Source organism: Nipponia nippon, unplaced genomic scaffold (genome assembly GCF_047370975.1).
Source record: "Nipponia nippon isolate SJK-2023a ecotype South Korea unplaced genomic scaffold, ASM4737097v1 scaffold_35, whole genome shotgun sequence".
NCBI lineage: Eukaryota > Metazoa > Chordata > Aves > Pelecaniformes > Threskiornithidae > Nipponia > Nipponia nippon.
Window position 1 is genome coordinate 2558136 of NW_028262353.1, and position 21143 is coordinate 2579278.

Here is a 21143-nt window from a genome sequence, read left to right on the forward strand (position 1 = left end):
ATTACTCAGAGCCCTAATAGTCCACCGGGCCCCGAGCGTTAGCAGAAAGTTGGTTAGATGACGCAAAAGTGCCTTACAAATTCCTATGCAAAAGAGGAACGTTACAAAGGAAGGGGGTGGACACCCAGGGTGTTTGGTACGAAACCTATTTGTCTCTTGCAAAATAAGATGGTAAATATGAAGGAGAGTTTCTTGGCTTAGGTCACCTGGTAACACCATCAAAAGGGAGATTTTAAAAATCCAAACAGGCTGCCTTGTGCTGCTGCTGGCACCCTGCCTACTGCAGTCAAACATCCAGAAGTCGCAGAAGCTCTGTCTGAAAGATGCATGCAGCTCTGCATCCAACGCCCAGGTTTTCCACCACATGAATAAAGAAAGAACTGCCCAGAACATGACAAAGTTGCCCTGAACGAAGCACCTGGATTTGCTGGCAGGGCACCAAGCGTGGCCAGTGCATCACAGTGGACACAGGCAGGGCAGTCATCCAGCTCTGGCTAGTAGGTAGCTCTCCATGTTCCTTGCATGAGACATCGCCTTTGGGAGCTATACTCTCTTCTGCTTAGCTACTGCCATGATAACCCAATGTCTTCTCACCAATACTGGTGATGTGACTGACATTGGTCACCTACAGTTTATTGTTGTCCGGCAGAAAGACTGCAGAAAGAGGGTAAAGGTTTTGGCAAGGTCTTATTTGGATGCACTGCAAATTCAGATGATGCATATGGACAGTGACCACCAATGCTCTGGGCACAGCCTGGAAGGAACCTCAGGAATTATCTTGTCCATCTTTTTGCCCCAAAGCAGCACAAAAGCTATGTAATGGCCAGGGACAAGCCAGGCTGAGGGCGAACAGTTGCTGTGGAGCAAGGTTATGGGGAGCAAAGCAAGGTGCCCAGTGGCGATGGAAGGAGCCCAGACCATCATCTCTACCCTGCTCCCCACAAATCCACCATCTGCTTTGATGTGGGAGCAGAATCAAGTTGCAGTTAAGAGACCGGGAACAGCCACCTTTGGAGGGCTGGACCCATGAAACTAAAGGCAGATGTCCCAGGGGCCTCATTAGCCATTTTAATGGTGACTTCGCGGTCCCTTTCACAAGGAGCCACAAAAACTGCCCAGCCTGCAGGGAGGGAGGGAAAGCACCAGCATGGCCAAGCCCTGCCAACCCTGTTTTCTCAGGAGAGGGTCTTAAAAAGCGGTTTTCTCTCTGGGAGAAAGGCGGCTTGGATGGCTGGGTCGTTACAGCTGGAATCATCACAGGAGACTGGAAAAACCCCTAGGCTCTCCCTATCTGCATGGATGGCTTAACAGGTCCCAATTTAGTAAGGTGCTTAAGCAGAATTAATTTATCGTAATGCACCTGGGTACATGTAAATCTCAAAGGCATAAGTCTCATGGAAGCCACCACAGTTCAAGGCATATTTAGGGCCAAGGACCTCAGGGGTTTCCCCAGTAAATCTGGGTATAAGATACTGCTTTAAAGCTTTGCTGAATCCCATCAGCGTGAAAACAGGAGTTTCATCTCTTCCTTATAAAGAGGAAGGTTAGTCCCTTTCTACTGCTCTTCAAACACTATCTGACGTGCAATCAACCAGGACAAAACATGGAGACATGAAGAAGGTCTCTACGAAAAAGGGATTTGCATCTGACTTGAGCCAGTCCTGTGCATGTGTGCGGCTGATAAAATAAAAGTGATTGCAATCCTTCTCTTCAGAAGACCAGCTCACATCAGAGCGCTTCCTCCTTTGAAGCTGATGTAACCAGTGCTCAGGGCTTCCACCATGTGACTGCGAACCGGCTTTGTGAAAGCTCAGCAGATGGAAACCACAAGTGCTGCCCTGAACTGTCTCTCTCTGATGTGCAAGGCTGGGCACCTGGAAGAAGCCACTTCTTAGGGCTGTGAGGAGGAGCCGAAGGTTGAAGCGCAGGTTTGTTGCTTTCGATCCGCGGGGAAACAGCCTGGCAGCATGTCGTATGCAAGAAGGGATCTCAGGGCTCGCAGCTGGTGGAGGAACGTGGATGGTTGTCCCACAAGTGGCATTTTCCCTGCTTTCCAACAAAACCAGGGGCTTGGAGGGTCTACAGCCCTCAGATTGTGCCTGTATCACCCACTTGGCACAAGGCACTCTACAGTGGGCAGCCAAGAAGAGATATGGAGGAAAGCAGGGACCTGATCCGAACCAGATCCAGGTTTCTCACAGCTGGAAAAACCGGCAAATCGCTGCCCTCAAGGATGAAGGGCCGTGTCTTTCTTGCCATGAAAAGGAGCTGGCGTCTCTCTCTGTGCTTCTGCTGGATGGGAGAGCTCGGAGCAGCGGCTGCGTCCCTGTATCTCTGATCACCATCTCTGATGCCACGTCTCTGCCCCACCGCAGCTGCATCAAGCCAGCCCGCCTGGCTTAGTCACGCAGAAAGCAGGACCACAGCCAGTTGTGCCACTGATGGCCTGGCTTCTCCCTGTTTTTCAGCTTGTCCATGGTTATGCCCACCTAGAAGAGTTCATGGAAGTCATGTTGTATGGACCTACCCAAAGGCTAAGCGATGCTTAAGCCCATCCATGAATGCCCTATTCCTAGGCAGTGCTCCAGGTTTGGCTTCAGACCAATCTGTCCTCCGCACTGCTTGTACCAACACTTCAGCACAAAATAAAATAAATTTCCAAAATAATTCTCCCTTTCACTTACTAGCAAGAGGTCCTGGTGCTTGGATTATCTTGGGCAGAACGACATGAAGGACGCAGTGCCCAAAAGCTCCTCTGTTTTCTCCAGCTACCTCAATCTCACAAATGAAAGCACATCTCATTGCAAGACGTGCATCCTAATATAGTCAGACCAATGCAGCTACAACGGAACTACTGCTTGATTATAATTGCATATAGTATTATATAGTTCATTTCAACCCACTGCGAGACCTGTAAAAGAAAAGGACGATCTTTACCTAGAGAGACTCCGCAAATATTCTAAATCATCATAATTCCTTTGCATTATTTTTAATTCAAGACAACCTATTTCAAGTTTACAATAGCATTAACTAGGAAGCCTTCCAGAACCAGTTAAGTTTGCCCCAGCAAAGATGCAAAGCCTTCTTAGGGCAAGCCACGCAATCGCTTGTGATTCTGTGATTAGACCCCTTTGTTAAGGCAAAAAAGGAACTTTATTTGTTTCCAAGCAAATTCAAAAATCTTTTTAAGAATTTTAATTAAGACGGTATGGTACCTTCTCATTAACAGATATTACTAGAATAATTTAGAGTCAAATAGGTGTGTCACAGGAATACGAGGAAAAAAGTTCACTCCGGCTAACATTTCTCAACCTGTTTGTAACACTTCGCTTCACTTCTTTATTGCATCTCCAGCTATCGTTTGCATGAATTCGCCGTGTGCGCCAGTCACATCACACCCAGATACTAAACACAATTATCGCCTTCCCTAGGCACATAATTCGACAATAAATCGCTGTCTACAGTGAAGCTTTTCCCAGAAATGCCTTACCTTCAACTCCATATATTCTAAGGGGCACACAAAAGCCAGCTGGACCGGTGCCTCAACTTCATGTGCATGAACCCCCAATTTGCCAGAGCATCCCCCCCCCGACCAAACTCGTCCTCGACGCCATCTCGCACAGTTCAGTCCATCGATAAGGAAACTGCCAACCCCATCCTGCTCCGCTTATCAGCCCGCGAGCCGGCAAACACGGCTGCAACCAAATCACCGGCGAGAGCCGCAGCCATACCCATGAGAGGAAAAAAGGAATGCTTACAAGAACGCTCCCGACAACGTCAGTGCTGTGCTTTGGCAGATATGCCTTCCTTCTCCCCTGTTGCCACCGGTCATTGCTCAAGAGCCAGCCCTGAGCTGGCGCGAGACCCTGGAAGAGGCGGCATTGCCACGACATTTTTGCAGGAGGTCCTGAAACATAATTAAACGCTGTGGTGAAACCGAACTGTAAACAAGCCATGAATAAAAACCCCTTGAATTATTTTGCTAAACTATAATTACACAATAAGGAAGCAGATTAATTAAGTAAAATATAAGTCCTGAAACTGAAGCTTGCAAGCAAAGCAGTTTATTTTAATTTCCACATTATTTCGTATGAGATAGAAGTGTTTGCTGTGGGTTTAAAATGTTGGAAGCCATTCCTTGCTGCCAGGCAGACCAAACCCAGTGGATAAATTAAATTTTTGCATCTCAGGCACCTCCTGAAATGTATATAAGGAGAAGGGCTCTGCCTCAGAGAAGCTAAAGGAGATCTCCTTCTTTCACTCCCTGCTCCTCTCTAGCTCTTCTTCTTTGCCGTTACTGCTTCACCGCCCGTCTCCCCCCGCCACCATGAGTCGACAGTGCTACACCTCCAGCTCTCTCCTGGGAAGACGGGGCTTTTCCTCCGCGTCCGCCGTCTGCGGCCTCGGCAGGGGCAACAGCAGCTCGGCCTCCGTCTGCCAGCCGGTGGGACGCAGATGTGGAATCGGTGGCTTCAGCAGCCGGAGCGTCTGTGACCTGGGGAGAGGGCAAAGGATTTCCTTCGGCGGGAGCTGCCGCAGCGGGGTCTACGGCGGTGCCGGCATCGGACGTTGTGGCGTGGCTTACGGCGGAGGCCGCTTTGGCGTGGGCACGGTCGTGGGGTTTGGTAACTGCGCAAACTACGGAGGCCTGGGCAGCTACAGAGGTCTCGGGGACGGTGTGGCTATCGGAGGCTACGGCGGCGGCATTGGCATCGGCCTCAGCGGAGGTAGATCTGAAGGGATTCGGGGCGTCAGCATCCACCCGGAGCTCCTCAAGCCCCTCTGCGTGGGGGTCGACCCTGAGGAGTGCCAAGTGCGGACCCATGAGAAAGAGCAGATCAAGAACCTCAACAACCAGTTCGCCTGCTTCATTGACAAGGTGAGACCCCGCTTCCCTCCGCGCAGGTTGTTTGTCTCATGTCTCTAGGCTCTGACGGATGGATTGTCTCTAGAGAGACAATGTCGGTAGCTATTTTCTCCTGGCACCTCGATATTGTAAACATTTCTGATAGACCATGGTGGTCCTGACCCGGAGACTGTTTGGATTTAAGCCTTGCACCAAGGCAACCGCACCGGTATTTTACCTTTTGATGGTCACCAATCTGCTAAATAGCTAAATCAGGAGCAGCTCCGGGGATACAGTAAATCAAAACCTGTGAGAAAAGAGATGGAGACACGGAAATGTAAAAAGGCAAAATGGGAAGTTTTAGTACAAATGTATAATCTGACATTGCTATCATACCTCTATAAACTCCAAAGGACTTTTGCATTTTTAAAGTAGTTTGTGTGATGTAGAAAGACAGATGTCTAGCTAAAATGAGATGAGCAATTTTAACTTCTCTGTCCCTCCACTCTGAATGAAATGATTTGGTGATTTCCTAAACAGATGTAATTTATCATTGTTTTCTTAGCTAAGCTTAGGTTTTCATTACTGTTTAGAGATGTGTTATAGGAAATGATTTTTCAAATGGCAGAGAAACCTTTGCTCTGGCTGATCTTGATTTTCCTTGTGAGTTGTTCTGCAGCTGGAAAAACCAAACCCACGTAAGAGGAGCAACTCCGCTTCCTCCCATTTGAAAAATGACTTATTCATGATCCATAAAGGTTCTCAAGTACTAGAGAGCTCTTTAATCTAGAAGTGAAAGGCATGATGAATATCCGTGGTTAGAGTTGAAATCAGATACATTTAAATGAGATCCTGGATGGAGCTTTTAGTGCTGCGAAAGACTCGTTACTGTACTCAGCCCATCAGGGGAGGCAGCGGATGCTCCACCAGCCAGTCGTCGCAGGGGAAGAGGTGGTGTTTGGCTGAACTGAGCTTTGGTCAAACAGATGATTGGCCTCAACACAGAGCAAACGCACCAACGTTGTTCAGCCTGTGATACGAGTCCTGGGTGGGACCGGGTTTAGCTCAGAGAAGATGCTGGTCTCACTCAGGCTGCTGAGAAATCAGCGCTTAACCATTTTCATTTCTGATTTTATTTTTACTTTTTCCTTTTGGAAGTGGAGAAACCCAAAGCGCCTTTGCCTGGGACAAGAGGGGGTTGCGTGACTCTCGCATCTCTTGCTTCCCCAGGTCCGGCTGCTGGAGCAGCAGAACAAGGTGCTGACCACCAAGTGGGAGCTGCTGCAGCAGTATGTCCTCCCAGCCTCCAGGAGAAACCTGGAGCCCGTTTTCGAGAACTTCATCTGCAACCTGAGGAAGCAGCTGGAGTGTGTGCTGGGGGAGCGAGAGAGGCTGGAAAACGAGGAGCGGTGCCTCAGGGACCTGGTTCAAGAGTACAAGTGCAAGTAAGTAGTACGCAGAGAGACGCTGCAGACCGGGGTGTTTGCTGGCCTGAGCGGTGTTTCTGAGCGTGAAGCCAATGCAATTGCAAAAATGGGGGCACAGGAGGGGAGCAGGGCAGGGCATACCAGTACTGGGCTGGTTTCCTGTACTGGGGTCCCACTGCTGTACCTCAGATGCTGGTGATGGACTGGGAGAGCTCTTCAACCACAGTGTTTCCTTAGGGAGAGGGACAGGGAACCGCTTTTCCTCTCCCTAATGCTCCTGCACACCATCGTGGTTTGCCATATCAAATCTCCCACATCATTTTTGCCTGTGGCTCCCCCAAATCTCATGTCCCCGGTACCATCCGTTCCCCCAAAACCCTCAGCCTATTTGTCTCCAGCCCACGCTTTATCCACATCGTCTCTGTTGAGGTTCATTCTCTCTTCCCAGAGGGAATGTGGGAATTGGTTTTTTAATCTAAGCTGCAGATATTCCTTAATAGCTCCCTGTGTGCTCTGCTAAGCCACGAACCAGGACACTTGGTGGTTGGTGGGCTACAGCACCGGATAAAAGAGTAATCCATTCTCCAGGGATCTTACAGGCAAGCATCTCAGATGTTTTTTCTTGTTGAGCCACCACCAAGAAGGTCAGACTCATAGAATCATGGAATCATCTTGTGAAAGTTCTTCTAGGTCCCAATTACTTGGTCATTACGCACTGGCTTTCTTTCCCATTGCACCTGGGAGTTTCAGGGGTTGCTCAAGCTCCTGACCTCCCTTGGGGCATTTTGGCCACAGTCTCCCCATAAACACTCAGAGCAGAGTCCTGGATGCTTCAGAAAAACATCACACAAAGCAGCAGGGCTGGAAGCAGCAATCCAAGCCTTCAGCTGAGGAACAGGGTTTTGCATTTCTAGTGGTTTGGCCTGATTTACTGCCATCTCGCTCCAGCCACCGATACTGCTGGCGTGGACTACTTAAAACTGCTGAACAAAGCCCAGTGGGGAGGAAAGAAACAGCAACAAAGCAAAAATCAAAAAGGAGGTACAAAGGGAATAGGGAGAGGCTCTGGTTTTAATCACACTTCACACGTTCTGCATTGGCCGCTTGGGTGGGGGGGGACGGGACCCCCGGGGCTCAGCATCCCACCCCTCTCCTTTCCTCCTGCAGATATGAAGATGAGATCAACAAGCGCACGGCTGCGGAGAACGAGTTTGTGGTCCTCAAGAAGGTGAGTCAGGCCAGGGGGAGAAACGGGGAGTCCTGGCACCATGACACTGCCCGAGTCCTCGTCGGGTAGCCCCAAAATAGAGGGAACCCAATGAATTTGGAGAACCCCTATCAGGTTGTAAGCACATACAACACAAACCCAGATAGTCTTAAGGGCTGGAAATTGTGAGGTTTTCTCCAAATCTAACCGAAAACATGGGCTTTGCCACAGTCCTTGTTTCTTCACCTCTTTTCACCGAATACGTGGTGTCTCTCCAGGACGTGGACTGTCTCTACCTGACCAAGGAGGAGCTGGAGGTGAGAGTGGGCCTCCTGCGGCAGCAGCTGGAGTTCCTGAAGTGCATCTACGCCGAGGTAAGAGCTCCCGGCTCCCTGTCTGCTGCCCCCCGAGCTCTTACACCAAACCTAAATGCAGGGAAAGGGGTCTTTTCTAAAAATCCTGAAATTGCATCCCAAAAATCGATATCTCTTTCTATGTATTTGACAACAAGACTGTTGCACACATTTTGGGAAGGCAAAGGGAGTTCTTGGTTGTCTCCCATATGGCTGGCTGCAAAGGGAGGGATCTTTCGCACACAAAAGCCCCTCAAATCCTAATCCAAACCATCCCTGCGAACTGCTGAAACATTTCACTCCTCAAAACCCAAATATTTTTGGCACTTCACCTTTTAAGCTACATTAGTCAAAATATTTTGCTGAAAGTAACACTTTTGTCTAAAATAGGGCAAGTTTTTAACAAAACACACAGGGAAGGCTTTGTATTTGCCCCTTTTCTAGCCAAACAGCTCCCAGCAGCCTGTAGGCAATGGGGCCCAAAGCACGCACCCCTGAGGGATTCACAGCCCAGAACACTGCTGATGCAGCCAGAAACACCAAGTCGCAACGAAGCGAGTTGCTCCACCGGGATTCCCCACCCTTCCTTGGGGAATTGCATGCAGCAATCCCATATTGTGCCACCAAAACAGCTCCCAGCTGCCAGCTTTTGCTGGAAACCAGTCACCCACCTGGGCAACCCCATGTTCTAGTTGGGTGTTAATGGGAGAACCTCCCCCAGCCCTCCACCTTCTCACCAGACCCCCTTTGCCAGGGGTACCTGCATGCCCGGCTTGGGCTGGTTGAGGGAAGGGGACTGACATGCGATGGATCTTGCAGGAGAGAGCTCAGCTGGATTGCCAGCTGTGTGACACCTCTGTCATCGTGCAAATGGACAACAGCCGGGACCTGGACATGGAGGGCATCATCAAAAGTGTTGAGTGCTGCTATGAGGAGATTGCCCAGAAGAGCAAGGCTGAAGTGGAGGCTTTCTACCAAACCAGAGTGAGTATTCACACCACCAGCACAGATGGCAATGAAATCCCTTGGCCAACAAAACTCTGAGGACCATTTCTGTCCTCCATGACACAACTTAAACCACCCCACAGTTTGCATGCACTGTAGCTTGCTAAAGAAAGTAATGCCCCCCCCCCCCCCCCCAAACCCCAACCTTAAAACTGTGGTTTAAGACTTCTCTGTAAAAACAGAGCACAGCAGATCACAGTGGTGCTTCAGAGAGGTCTCCTCTCTGCACACCCACCAGGAACACCATCCCCTTCCCAAAGGGCAAATGCTCAGGACCTACCTGGGACTGTTGTCTTGTCTGGGCTGAGGTCATGTCTGGGTGCTTCCCCAGGAGCACCGACGTCAGCGTGGCTCCGGAGAGCTGCCACCTTCCCTGGAAGGGGCGATTCGGGTGCACTAACGTCATCCTCTTCCCGCGCAATAGCTGGAGGAGCTCCACAGCAGCAGGGGCAAGTTCTGTGATGACCTGAGAAACAACCAGAGCGAGATAGCCGAGCTGAACCGGATGATCCAGAAGCTGCAGTGTGAGTCGGATAATGTGAAGAAACAGGTAGGACGAAGGGTTGAATGCTGCCTGGGTAGCGGGGTGTGCAACTTCTCCAGCAAAGGGCTTCATCCCTTTGCAAAGAACCCCTTCACCCCAGCTTAAGCCTGTATTTGTAGCTTCTCATCTGCTGTCGATACACAAAGAAGCAGATTTATTTCTCACTTAGCAAATACGCAGAAGCCAATTGGTTTGGGTATATCAGAAACAGCATTTGCTGTATGCTTCCTGCTGGGGTGCAGCCAACAGGTCCCCTTCATCCCAAATAGCTTGGCCATCACATGTGTCCAGCCTAAATCTAGGCTTTCTGGCAGTTCCTAGCTGAGAAACATGGGGGTACATCAGCAACCCTGTGGAGATGCCTCTTAATATCACCACTGGCCACCCTCTTGCCCGTTACTGTCCACAGATTGCAGCTCTGCAGACGGCCATCTGCGACGCTGAGCAGCGGGGCGACTGCGCCCTCAAAGATGCCCGGCAAAAGCTGATCGACCTGCAGACTGCACTGCAGCAAGCCAAGGACAAGATGGCATGCTTGCTGAGAGACTACCAGGAGCTGCTGAACGTCAAGCTGGCCCTGGACATTGAGATTGCCACTTACAGGACACTGCTGGAAGGAGAGGAGAGCAGGTAGGAGCATCCCTGGCTGCACCTTGTAACGATAGCTGGCAAAACCCACTGGGAGGAGAGAGACGCAGTGAGAAATGCAGGGTGGAGGCAGCTCCCCATGGGTGCAGAGAGGACCATTGGTCCCGTTCCCTCCTCATCCTCCCAGGGCAGCTGGATCGCAGCACAGCAAGCATGCTGCGGTCAGATCCCCTGCTTGCGGTACAGAAAGAGGATGGGACATTAAGGTGTCTGTGGGATTTGGGGATCCAAGCCCGCAGTGCTTCGGTGGGCAATTTGGACCAGCACCTCACACCTGGGTGCACAGAAAAGCAGGGTTCCTAAGGAGGCAATGACCTATTTGCTTCTGTATTTGGGGAATATTTCCCTAAATACATCTTTGAGACATTCCTTTTCTTAAACAGGATATGTACCGGCAACCCTGTGAGCGTAGGTAAGCTAATGAAGCATTCCCTTAATTTCCTTACAAGTCTTTTAAGCTTATAACTTTCCTTATAAGCTGGGTTTTAGCTGCTCTGGGAGTGACTGAGCCTGTTTTTCTCCCACAGCTGTGGTCAGCGGCGGTGGCACCGTTGGGGAGTGCCGATCCCTATCTGGAATTGGAGGCAAATGTGCCGTCAAGACCGGAGGGGCTGGCCCGGGGATAGGGGTGATCTCCTCCTTCGGTGTCGGCGGTGCCAGCTTTAGCACCCGGAGCGTAGATTGCCTCCCGAGGGTGGGGGGTGGATTTGGGGCGAGGAGCGCGGTCAGCTGCGTGGGGCGAGAAGTCATCTCCGGTGCAGAGGGGGTGCAGTGTGCCACTGGCGTGGGCAACCTGGGGAACGTCGTGTGCGCTGGCGTGGAGCAGTGCAGCCCGGGAGCCGTCATCATTCCTGGGGCAGGGGTCTGCGGCACCGGGAGCAGGTACAGCACAGCTGTGCGCGTGGTCAGAACAACCCGGTAGAGACCGGAGGGTAACAAGACATCATATTTTAAAATAATCAGCATTTCTGCAATAAAACAGTATTCCCCTTCCTTCTGACAGCTACAGGGATCACACAACCATGCGCTGCCCATGTCCACACAATTAGGCTAGTTGCTCTGCCGAAAACTCTTTGCATGATCAAAACCCACCTTCTCTTGCATGCCCTGTTGGGGGGGAACTTACCCCCACGGTCTCAGCCAGGGAGATTTTCATTTCAGAGAGTCCATACCTGTCTTCAGACATCATCTTGGCTCTTAAATCAGTCTTCTCTGCTTGACCCCTTTTCAGCAGGAATTTTCTTTCCCTAATAATGCAGCTATTGCAAAAACATGAACAGTTTGGTCATCCCAACTTCAGAAAGAGAAGCCACATTTTAATTGTCCAAGATGGAGCTGCAACTATTATTTAACTTCTTTAATGACACCAGAAACTCCAATTTTTCCTGTTTACGAGAGGGTTGGTAATGCTTATGTAAATTGGTCCAAGTTGCTACACCAGGTTCGGTAGAGCAGATTTTAATTACACACCGATGAGCACCTTATATTTCTGTAGTTAAATGCATGCGTTGTTTTTCCTGTGTGTGTACTAGATAGACAGATTTAATGCTTTTAATGTGTAAGTGAACAGAGTTGATTATCCTTCGCTTACTCCAAACTTTCAGCTGTACCTTCAATAAACTACATGCATAATTCATGCTTCGCTTCATGGCTTTTATTTCCCTCCCTGATATTACAAAAGCATAGATACTTTCTCAAATATGACTCTCCAAATGGGTGGGGTTGGTAGCTCGCAAGAAGTGGAGTTTTAACAAAGCGTTTTTGAGACTTTGCTCTCCTTCCTGATGCACTTTTGCATACCTTTATTCCATCCAGAGATGAGTTTGGCCACCAGAAAGTCTGGAAATGCAGTGTAAACCAGGACATTTAACCGCTCGTGGGATGTGCGGCTCACTTGGGATCTCTCACACTGTCTGGGATCTCTGGGGGCAGAACAAAAAAGCAGCCAGGCCCTTGTTTAAAGAAACCGGTGAGAACCAGCTCAGGTAGTAACAAAAAGAAAATAATCCCACACCCCATCCCTGAAACCCTCTCACAAGAGTAGGCTAATTTTAAAAGAAAGCAAGAGAAAAGTGTACCTTCCCAAAACGCAGCATCAGGGCCTTTCTTCCTCCGCCACCCCACCTTCCTTAAAACACATGAACAAAGAGCAGAGTGCGTAGGCTGTGCCTGGACGTCCCTCTCCAACATCCCGCGCAGGGAGGAGAAAACCCTCTCCCATCATTTTAGACTGGGATTTAGGTGAGATCAGGTTGCCCCTTCCCTTTTCTCTGTGAGGGTCCCCAGTTTCCACGGGATGGTGACACCCTGCAAGGTCTCTATAACATGGTTGGGAAGGGCTTGCCACGGTGGCATTCATCCCAGCTGGATGCACAGCTGGATACCGGGAAAACCAGCCGGCCCTGCCGGCTTCTTCCCTCCCACGGCTCGCCTGGGCACAGCCGAAAGCCCCTGAGAACTTCGCTCTGAATTGCCCTTTGGAGAAATCCGTCTCTCACCCAGTCTGGAAGCAGCACAGGGTGTGGACAGGTTAATTTATGCCATGAAAGGTACACCGAGGACCGGGTGTTGTAATTTATTCCCCGACATCCCGCTCTGCTTCCTAGACTTTACTGCTGACTCACGGCTTGTCTGCCCCAACTTCTCCATGGCTGAAGGATGAGTTCAACCACCCCGCCAGGCTCGGTCTGTCCACGCCGGTCTGATGGTGATGAACCCAGCACTGGTTCCCACTGGTTGAGCATCTGCCTCTGCTTCTCTCCCAGCACAGAGGCTGTGCCGAGCGTGGTGGAATCTGGCTCCCCATGTCTGCAGTGCTTTTCTGATGGAAAGCAAGATGGTTTATTGGATGTGATCAGCAGGTAGCAGATCACTAATTATTTTTTAATAAACGGCATGCCTTAGCAACACTTTCTGGACTAGGGGTTGGTGAAATCCAAATGGATCAGCCCTTCCTGAGAAGGCAAAACCCACCCACCTAAAAGAGGATGTTTTTCGAAAGGTTATCTTCATCTTTTCTGTCTCAATGTATACCACTTGGACTTCATCTCATTTGTATGTAAATAACAAGCAGAAACACTCAAACAAGAAGCTCCCATTGCCCCAACAGCTCATAATTTATGTTGATCTCCTCCCTGCAAAACAAAACCTGCACACAAATAACCAGCCGGCTCCCCAGGGTACCAAAGCAGCCCAGCAGCTCTTGCATTTCTGGAAGAATACCTTTAATCATCCCTGCCCTTCTCAACCCCCGAGTATTGCAAAACCCATGGTTTCTGCTGCCTACTTGAAAACGTTCATGTAGATCAGGCTATTTTGGAGAAAAAAAAAGTCCAGGAGCAAGTTTTTTGGGACAGCTGGGGACCAAATCCTGCTCAGTGTCGCTCCAGACATGCCCCTTTGTAGATTGACGGAGTCTAGTAGAGTTGATCCAAATTGACAGATGCAAAAGGCCACATCTGCCTCTGGGCATGGAGCCCACAAACCCCAGCTCCTCCACACAATAACCCGGCCTTTGCATCACTCGCATACCTTGTGGACAGTGGGCTGAAGGAAGAAGAGTGTGGGAGCCTAAAATGACAATTCCCTCTTTCTTGTTGGCAGCCCCACCTTTAATCCCATTATATTCATTCAGCTCTAATATCTGATTCGAACCCGTTTGTCAGCTTCAGGACAATCTGCCTTTACTGGGGTCAAGAAAGCATGAAGACAATCTCGTTTTCCCATCACACCTGGGCTTTGAATTTTATGCAAATAATCAAGGCAATAGACGTTCATGAATTTCAGGTCACATGCCAGGCAGATTCAGCCCAAGATTTTCCAAAGAGAAGCAAGCCGACCTGTACCAACCGGGAATTTCGCATTGCAATGGGAAAGTCTATTTGAGTGACCCAACTCTCCCAGTTGGAGCCAGCCTGGCAGCATTTCTCCAAGGATAATCAGATATTTGGTCTTCTGTATTTGGTAGAACACGAAGCACCTGCTTAATTTTTCTTCCAGAGATGCCATTGGGATTTTTAGCTCGTACTTAATGGGTTTGTAGCACTGGGGCACACGAATGTATTTCGCAGGGCATGTAGAGTCCTGTCCTGCAAATATGTTTAAGCTCCAGTCATGCACACAGCATGGGCAATGCCACTGGTACAGCAACATGCTGAAAACGAACCGAGTCCTTAAATATGAAGAATAAAATACTCTGAACGTTGCAATTCCACAAAGTCTGAGATGCCAGCAAATGTCACCACACCCTATTGAATTTGCTCTTTTTCCCAAGGACTCCAGGAAGTAAAATAATGAGAATTTGTGGGAGTATTTTTCATGCTGGTTAAATCTTTGCTTTTGGCAACATTTTGAACGGAAAGGTTCAAAGGTCTGTAAAAGAAATCACAGCTGTAAAGAGCTAGAAACTCAAGACTGATTACATCTTCATGTTAGCATGCAAATAATACAGTTCCACAAAGCCGGGCAAAGTGTCTTTCAGAAAATCTGCCTCTTTCATTGAAATGCTTTTTAAATCAAGATGAAAATGTATTGATCACATGATCATTTGGCTGGAGACATTGCAATGGCAACCTCTGGGTGGGATGGATGTCCTCTGGAGGTGCCAAGGAAGGTGCTAGGAAGCCAAGGAAACCTGCTATAGACTAAATAACTAATACTAAATGAGCAAAATTTGAGGTGACATTTAAATATAGTGTTTCAGAGGAAAATCATGGATCAGGACCTCTGTACACTAGGTACCGAGTCAGCTCAAAAAGACGGTCTCTGCCTGACTAGTGTGAACAGGCAGCCGGGGTAAATTAGAGCCCTGAAAGAGACGTCAGGCTTCATGAACATCACACCTGCACTTTCCCTTCAGGTGAAGAAGCCCTGTGAAAATTTTATGTTCAGATTTAGCCATCTTAGTCTCACTGCCGTTTGCCCAAGTTAATTCAGAGGACTCTCCACTAAGCTCTGTACTGATCTACTGCATCTTATAAGCAGCATAGGGGTACCTGGGTAGACATTTCTCTTTTTCACTCCTTTTTCTTTCTTTTCTTTTGCTTCGCAGCAAGGAAATAAAACAATACGTCTCTACAAGCATTACAGAGGCTTTGCACTAAGGCTGAGCTCTCCCTGCCAAAATCAGGGAGTTAGTTAGATAACTCTTCTAGCTGAGCAGATTCGCACCGGCTCCAATAGGTGTGTTTGAGTGCACTCGGTGTTTAACAAGTTTCAATAAGACAGCTGGCTGCCTGGCACGTCAAAACCATGAAGGCATTAAATTGATCAGTGGACTTCCATGCAACCAAGCCCAGATCCCCAGAGGGATAAAAAGGGCATCCTGCACTCCCTTCCATCAGAGAGCTGCACTCTCCCAGTTTGCTGCTTCTCGCCAGGGCCGGGCTGTTATCTCCTGCTGCAATGAACCGGCAAACTTACAGCACGAGAGCGGGAGGTGGAGGCAGATCTTACAGTGCTGCCTCAGCTATTATTCCAAGCGGCAACAGGGCTGGCTTTAGTTCGATGTCTGTGGCACGATCTGGAGGAGGTGGAGGTGGTTTCGGAAGGCTCATCGGAGGAGCTGGTGGTGGTGGAGGTTTTGGCAGCAGGAGCCTCTACAACCTTGGTGGTAGCAAGAGGATATCCACTGGTGTTGGAAGCAGCTTCCGAGCTGCTTTTGGGAGTGGAGGTGGCGGTGGCTTTGGCCTGGGAGGTGGCGGTGGTGTTGGCTATGGATTTGGTGCTGGCGGAGCAGGTGGAAGTCTTGGACTTGGTCTCGGTGGTGGAGGTGGTGGATATGGCTTTGGTGGAGGTGCTGGTGGGCTTGGCTTTGGTGGTGGACACGGAGGTGGTGGAGGGTTTGGCTTTGGTGGAGTAGGGGGGCTGGGAGGATTCAGTGGAGGCCTGGGTGGTGGCAGAAACCCAGCAGGATTTGGTGGTGGCCCACCTGGAGTCGGTACAATCCAAGAAGTGACTGTCAACCAGAGTCTCCTGGCACCGCTGAACCTGGAGATAGATCCAAACATCCATCAGGTGCGAAAAGATGAGAAGGAGCAAATCAAGACCCTCAACAACAAGTTTGCTTCTTTCATTGACAAGGTGAGACTTCATCAAGTGCTGTGGAATCATGATAGAGAGGGAGCGAGACAGCCTTGTAGCTACAAAAATATAACTTCAGAGATCTACAGTCTATTGCCTATTTCCTATCTGCATGTCTTCATTAAAGTAATCAAAAAAGACCAGTCTTCTAAACAGTTCCAAGGTAGAAAACCACACATCAGTAACTACTAATAAGAGGATTAGATCTAGGTTTTGTGCCTGAGAAAGAAGATATATTAGCTCAAACGGAGTAAGCCAGTTTCAGGTCCAGACCTGGCTGCTTAACCCAGCTCTCTCTGTGGGGAATCACAGCAGACGTGTTAGTCCTTATTGCTTTATTGCCTGCAAGCTAAAGTCCTTTTTATATTGACTCAACTTAAGTCCTTCCTTGGCTTTTACTTGGGTAAATATGTCGTATATATGAGCAAAAGGAAAGGCAATTAAGTACTTGTCTTTTAATCTCAGATCTTAGCTTTAATGAAGGAAGAAAAATATCTCTTACAAAGAAGGAAAAACCAAAGGATGCTAAAGAAAGCAAGCAATGAAAGAGCTGAACCCACATTTTCTAATGATTGCTCATTGGCTTGCTAAATTAAATTGTCTCTACAGAGAACTCTCCGCTGAGGGCAGATTTGCTTAGCTACTGGATGGGCTAACACAGCCCTAGATAATCTGAAGGATATTCACAGCTGGACTTAATACTCTTGGTTTGGGATTTCCTTGGTTTATGCTATGTGTCAGTCCCAGTTACTGATTCTTGGCCATCAGCATGCTCACAGGTATCTTCTGCTAAGCCTTTTCTGCTTCCCAATGCTCAGGTTCGCTTCCTGGAGCAGCAGAACAAGGTGCTTGAGACCAAATGGACCCTCCTGCAGGACCAGGGTCAAAAAACCAACTCAGGCAAAACCAACCTGGACCCGCTCTTTGAGGCTTACATCAACAACTTGAAACGGCAGCTGGCCAACCTGCTCAACGAGAGAGGACGCATGGACGGGGAGCTGAAGAGCATGCAAGACCTCGTTGAGGATTTCAAGAACAAGTGAGTGCCTGTTAGCGGCACATCCAGGCACCCTGTGATGAAACGGGATGCAAATGGTTCAGCTTAGCATTAGGCAGTAGGATTAATCTCACTTAAATTTAGCTTTCTGAAAGTCAACCATCTAGCCTGAGATATTCACCGAACTTTCTACAGGAAAGGTAAAAAAACGTATCTCCAGTCTGTGCTCTAGCCCGTAACATGGTACCCAACTAATCTCCCTCTAATATACCACTCCTGTGAGGTATCGCTCCCTGCGGAACCCCTGCCTTCCTTGACAGCAGCAGAAAGGTGGTCCATCGTCATGTTTCCAATCAGAAAACACAGGTTCAGCCAGGACACAACAACTTGTGATGACACTTGCAAAGGAAAACGATCTAAAAAAGCTTTACCCTCCTTGTTCCATCTGCATTATGTCAAAATGTCATTTCAACCTTTTGAGAAATGGGATTGTCACAGACTAGAGCTGGGCAGGTTCCAGGAGGTTGATTTGGAAATGCCATACCCAGCCCAGATAACCTTGCAGTCCTACCTGTACAACCGTTCTGCTTACCAAGGTATGATCCAGCACGTCTTTCCCTTTATCCCTGCAGGTATGAAGAGGAAATCAACCGACGCACAGCAGCGGAGAATGAATTTGTGGTGCTGAAGAAGGTGGGTGAGACAGGAGATGTTACGGATGCTGAGCTAACCCTAACCATTGCACAGGCTGCGAGAGTCCTAAGGGATGGGTGATCTCATGGAGCTGCATCCTCATCCTTTAAAAGCTGGCATTTGGATTGTGGTTTGGGGGAAAAGGAATGGAGAGGGTTTGAGGATGGAAGTGAATTCTTGTCCCACTCCTGTCCCACAACATACACACATGGTTGCCTGGGCAAAACAGACCATGTAGAATCAAAGACGGTCAGCAGTGCTAGGAACCCCAGGTGCCTCCTTATCCACTAACAAAGTTACACACAGCACTTCTTTTGGCCAAGAGATGTTCTCTTGGTGCTCTCCAGGTGGATGTGCCAAGCACAGCTTCTCCAGTCAGACAGCACCACTGCAGCAGTGAAAGGGGCAGCCTCACCTCCAGGCTGGGCCAGTTCTTGGCTGAGCTAAAGAAGAGGTACCAGGTGCTGCAGATGTCCCCATGGTTGCTCTTTTCCAGGACGTGGATGCTGCTTACATGAACAAGGTGGAGCTGGAGGCCAAGGTGGATGCCCTGACCGATGAACTCAGTTTCCTCCGAGCCCTCTACGATGCGGTACAAACCCCCTCCTCCCCTGATTTCTGTCCTGTTGTCACCGCAAGGACAGCGACCGCCATCATTCATGGCATTTGAAAAGGTAAGTGCAGCCGGCCCGGCATCCTGTGTGCTTCCTCGCAGGAGCTGGCTCAGGTCAGTGCACAAGTGTCCGACACTGCTGTCGTTCTGTCGATGGACAACAACCGGGACCTGGACCTCAGCAGCATCATAGCTGAAGTCAAAGCTCAGTACGAAGACATTGCTAACAGGAGCCGGGCCGAGGCGGAGGCTTGGTACCAAACCAAGGTGAACAGACCCATAGATGCCATGGATGCATTTACTGCTGTCCCTATATAAGGCTGTTTGAGCCACATCTTGTCCACCTGGACATCTCAGATGGTTTACTCTTCCTTCTGAACCTCAGTTCGAGGAGCTGCAGGCCACAGCTGGGAAGCACGGGGACGACCTGCGCAACACAAAGGGGGAAATCTCTGAGCTCAACCGGCTGATCCAAAGGATCCGGTCAGAGATAGAGAACACAAGGAACCAGGTAGGAATGGCAAAAGGAGCCCACAGAGCCCCGTTCTGTGGTCCCTTAGCACCGCAGCTCTGCTTTGCTGATCAGGGACTTTAGCAGCCACAGAGTATGATGTACCTCATTAAATGTCTTGAATTCTCTCCTGAAAAGGGTACCATGCTGTAACACGTATTAAATCATCCTTGCCAGGCTGGCATTTCAACTCCAGCAATGGTAGCTATGGGTGAATGACCTCAGTCATAACTTTTTTCATTAACGCCCCAACCAGAATGGTTTTCTTCCTTGGGTGACTCTTACCCAAAAAGAAAAGCAGCATTTAAGAGTTCCAATCCCTCCTCTTGCAGTGTGCCACCCTGCAGACGGCCATCGGAGACTCTGAGGAGCGTGGGGAGCTGGCCCTCAAAGATGCCAAGGCAAAGATGATTGACCTGGAAGATGCCCTGCAGAAAGCCAAAGCTGACATGGCCCGACAGCTCCGTGAGTACCAGGAGCTGATGAACGTCAAGCTGGCCCTGGACATCGAGATCGCGACCTACAGGAAGCTGCTGGAGGGAGAAGAGAGCAGGTGGGAGCAAAATCCCTGCGGGAATAACAGCGACTATCACTTTGTCCCTGCCAGCAGGTCGTTCCCCTGCCCGTCTCCTTCATTTTGCTCTAACCTCCCCTTTATCTGCCCTCCAACAGGCTGAGCGGAGAGGGACTCAACCCCATCAGCTACTGTAAGTACCACAGTGCTTGTCTTGCTTTGGGCTCATTGGGAGCAGGGGCTGTGAGCAACCTTGGGAAAAGGAAGGTTTTGCCCAATATAAGATGTTCAGAGCCTAGCACCAGCATTGACTTGGCACTGGTGAAGCCACACCTCGAATCCCGCGCTCGGTGCTGGGCCCCCGGCCACAAGAAGGACACGGAGGGGCTGAAGCGTGGCCAGGGCAGGGCAGCGAGGCTGGGGCAGGGGCTGGAGCCCGAGGGTGGTGAGGGGCAGCTGGGGGAGCTGGGGGTGCTCAGCCTGGAGAGGAGGAGGCTGAGGGGAGCCCTCATCGCTCTCTGCAACTGCCTGAAAGGAGGCTGAAGCCGGGGGGGGTCGGTCTCTTCTCCCCAGTAACAAGCGATGGGACGAGAGGGAATGGCCTCAAGTTGCGCCAGGTGAGGTTTAGGTTGGATATTAGGAAAAAATTTCTTCACCGAAAGGGTAGTCAGGCCACCAGGGCAGTGGTTGAGTCCCCATCCCTGGAGGTATTTAAAAGATGTATAGATGTGGTGTTTAGGGACATGGTTTAGTGATGGCCTTGGCAGCGCTGGGTTAACAGTTGGACTTGATGATCTTAAAGGTCTTTTCCAACCTAAACGATTCCATGATTCTATGATTCTATGGCTTGCACAGAGTTGGGTTCAAGTCCTGTAGGTCCAGGTCCTGACAACGGTGCTTTCTGGAACTGGGTGACTGCCAAGCAGACGTCCAACCCTCTGGTTGTTTTTTCTTCCAGCTGTCATCAGCTCCAGCTCTGGCATGGCTGGTGGAGCTGGGTTAGGAGGAGGATTTGGTGGACTGAGCCTAAGCGGAGGAGGCGGTGGAAGCGGTTTTGGTCTTGGAGGAGGCGGTGGAAGCGGCTTTGGTCTTGGAGGAGGCGGCGGAAGTGGTTTTGGTCTTGGAGGCGGCGGTGGAAGCGGTTTTGGTCTTGGAGGTGGCGGCGGTGGTGGAGGCTACAGCTTTGGAAGTGGAGGAGGACTTGGACTCGGAGGGGGTGGTGGTCTCGGAGGTGGATCTGGAGGAGGCAGTGGTCTCGGTGTTGTAAACCGTCTTGGCTACGGAGGAGGTGGCGGCAGCGGTGTGAGCACCAGCGGAGGGAATTTCAGCTCTGGAAGTGCAAAAGGCACCAATCCGGGTGTGAAAATCGTCTCCAAAACCTCCTCCAGCAAAAAGAGCATAAAAAGCCAAAGCCTGAAGAATGCTACACAGCCCGAGTAAAACCAACACCAGACCCTCCCCAAAACCATCGCTCCCACATTGCTCCTGCATTACTCCTGTATCACTCCTGCACACCACCGTCCCCTCCACCCACCTCTGTCCCGGCTCCTCGCACCGTAGTTCTTAAGCATTTGGATCACAGTTCAAGAAAAGCAGCGGAGCACGTGCTAACAAGATCTCTCAAAGTACCTGAAACAGGATTAAAAGGGAAACATGGGCCTAAGTGATCTTCTGAACAGGGAATTGTTTTTTCTTTGTTTGCTT

At 49.8% G+C, this 21143-nt stretch overlaps 2 protein-coding genes and 1 long non-coding RNA gene across 3 annotated transcripts; 2 read left to right on the forward strand and 1 right to left on the reverse strand.

Moving 5' to 3' along the window:
• The first annotated feature begins 4327 nt into the window (after window positions 1-4327).
• LOC104019216 (keratin, type II cytoskeletal 4-like) lies at window positions 4328-10952 on the forward strand. Its single transcript, XM_009472443.2, has 9 exons — window positions 4328-4879; window positions 6077-6291; window positions 7441-7501; window positions 7759-7854; window positions 8653-8817; window positions 9263-9388; window positions 9792-10012; window positions 10414-10442; window positions 10558-10952. Exons 1-9 carry the CDS (start codon window positions 4328-4330, stop codon window positions 10950-10952), a joined length of 1860 nt encoding a protein of 619 aa, XP_009470718.2.
• On the reverse strand, window positions 4686-9289 carry LOC148053989 (uncharacterized). The gene is made up of 3 exons (XR_015707786.1): window positions 9119-9289; window positions 5085-5153; window positions 4686-4799 (listed from the first exon to the last, which is right to left on the reverse strand). It is a non-coding gene; the product is annotated as an uncharacterized LOC148053989 (long non-coding RNA).
• Window positions 10953-15433: 4481 nt separating the features above from the next.
• On the forward strand, window positions 15434-20879 carry LOC104019215 (keratin, type II cytoskeletal 75). Its single transcript, XM_087771856.1, has 11 exons — window positions 15434-15725; window positions 15768-15830; window positions 15939-16111; window positions 16930-17150; window positions 17741-17801; window positions 18298-18393; window positions 18517-18681; window positions 18800-18925; window positions 19273-19478; window positions 19598-19632; window positions 20398-20879. The coding sequence occupies exons 1-11, from the start codon at window positions 15434-15436 to the stop codon at window positions 20877-20879; spliced, it is 1920 nt and encodes a 639-aa protein (XP_087627982.1).
• The last annotated feature ends 264 nt before the right edge of the window (window positions 20880-21143 follow it).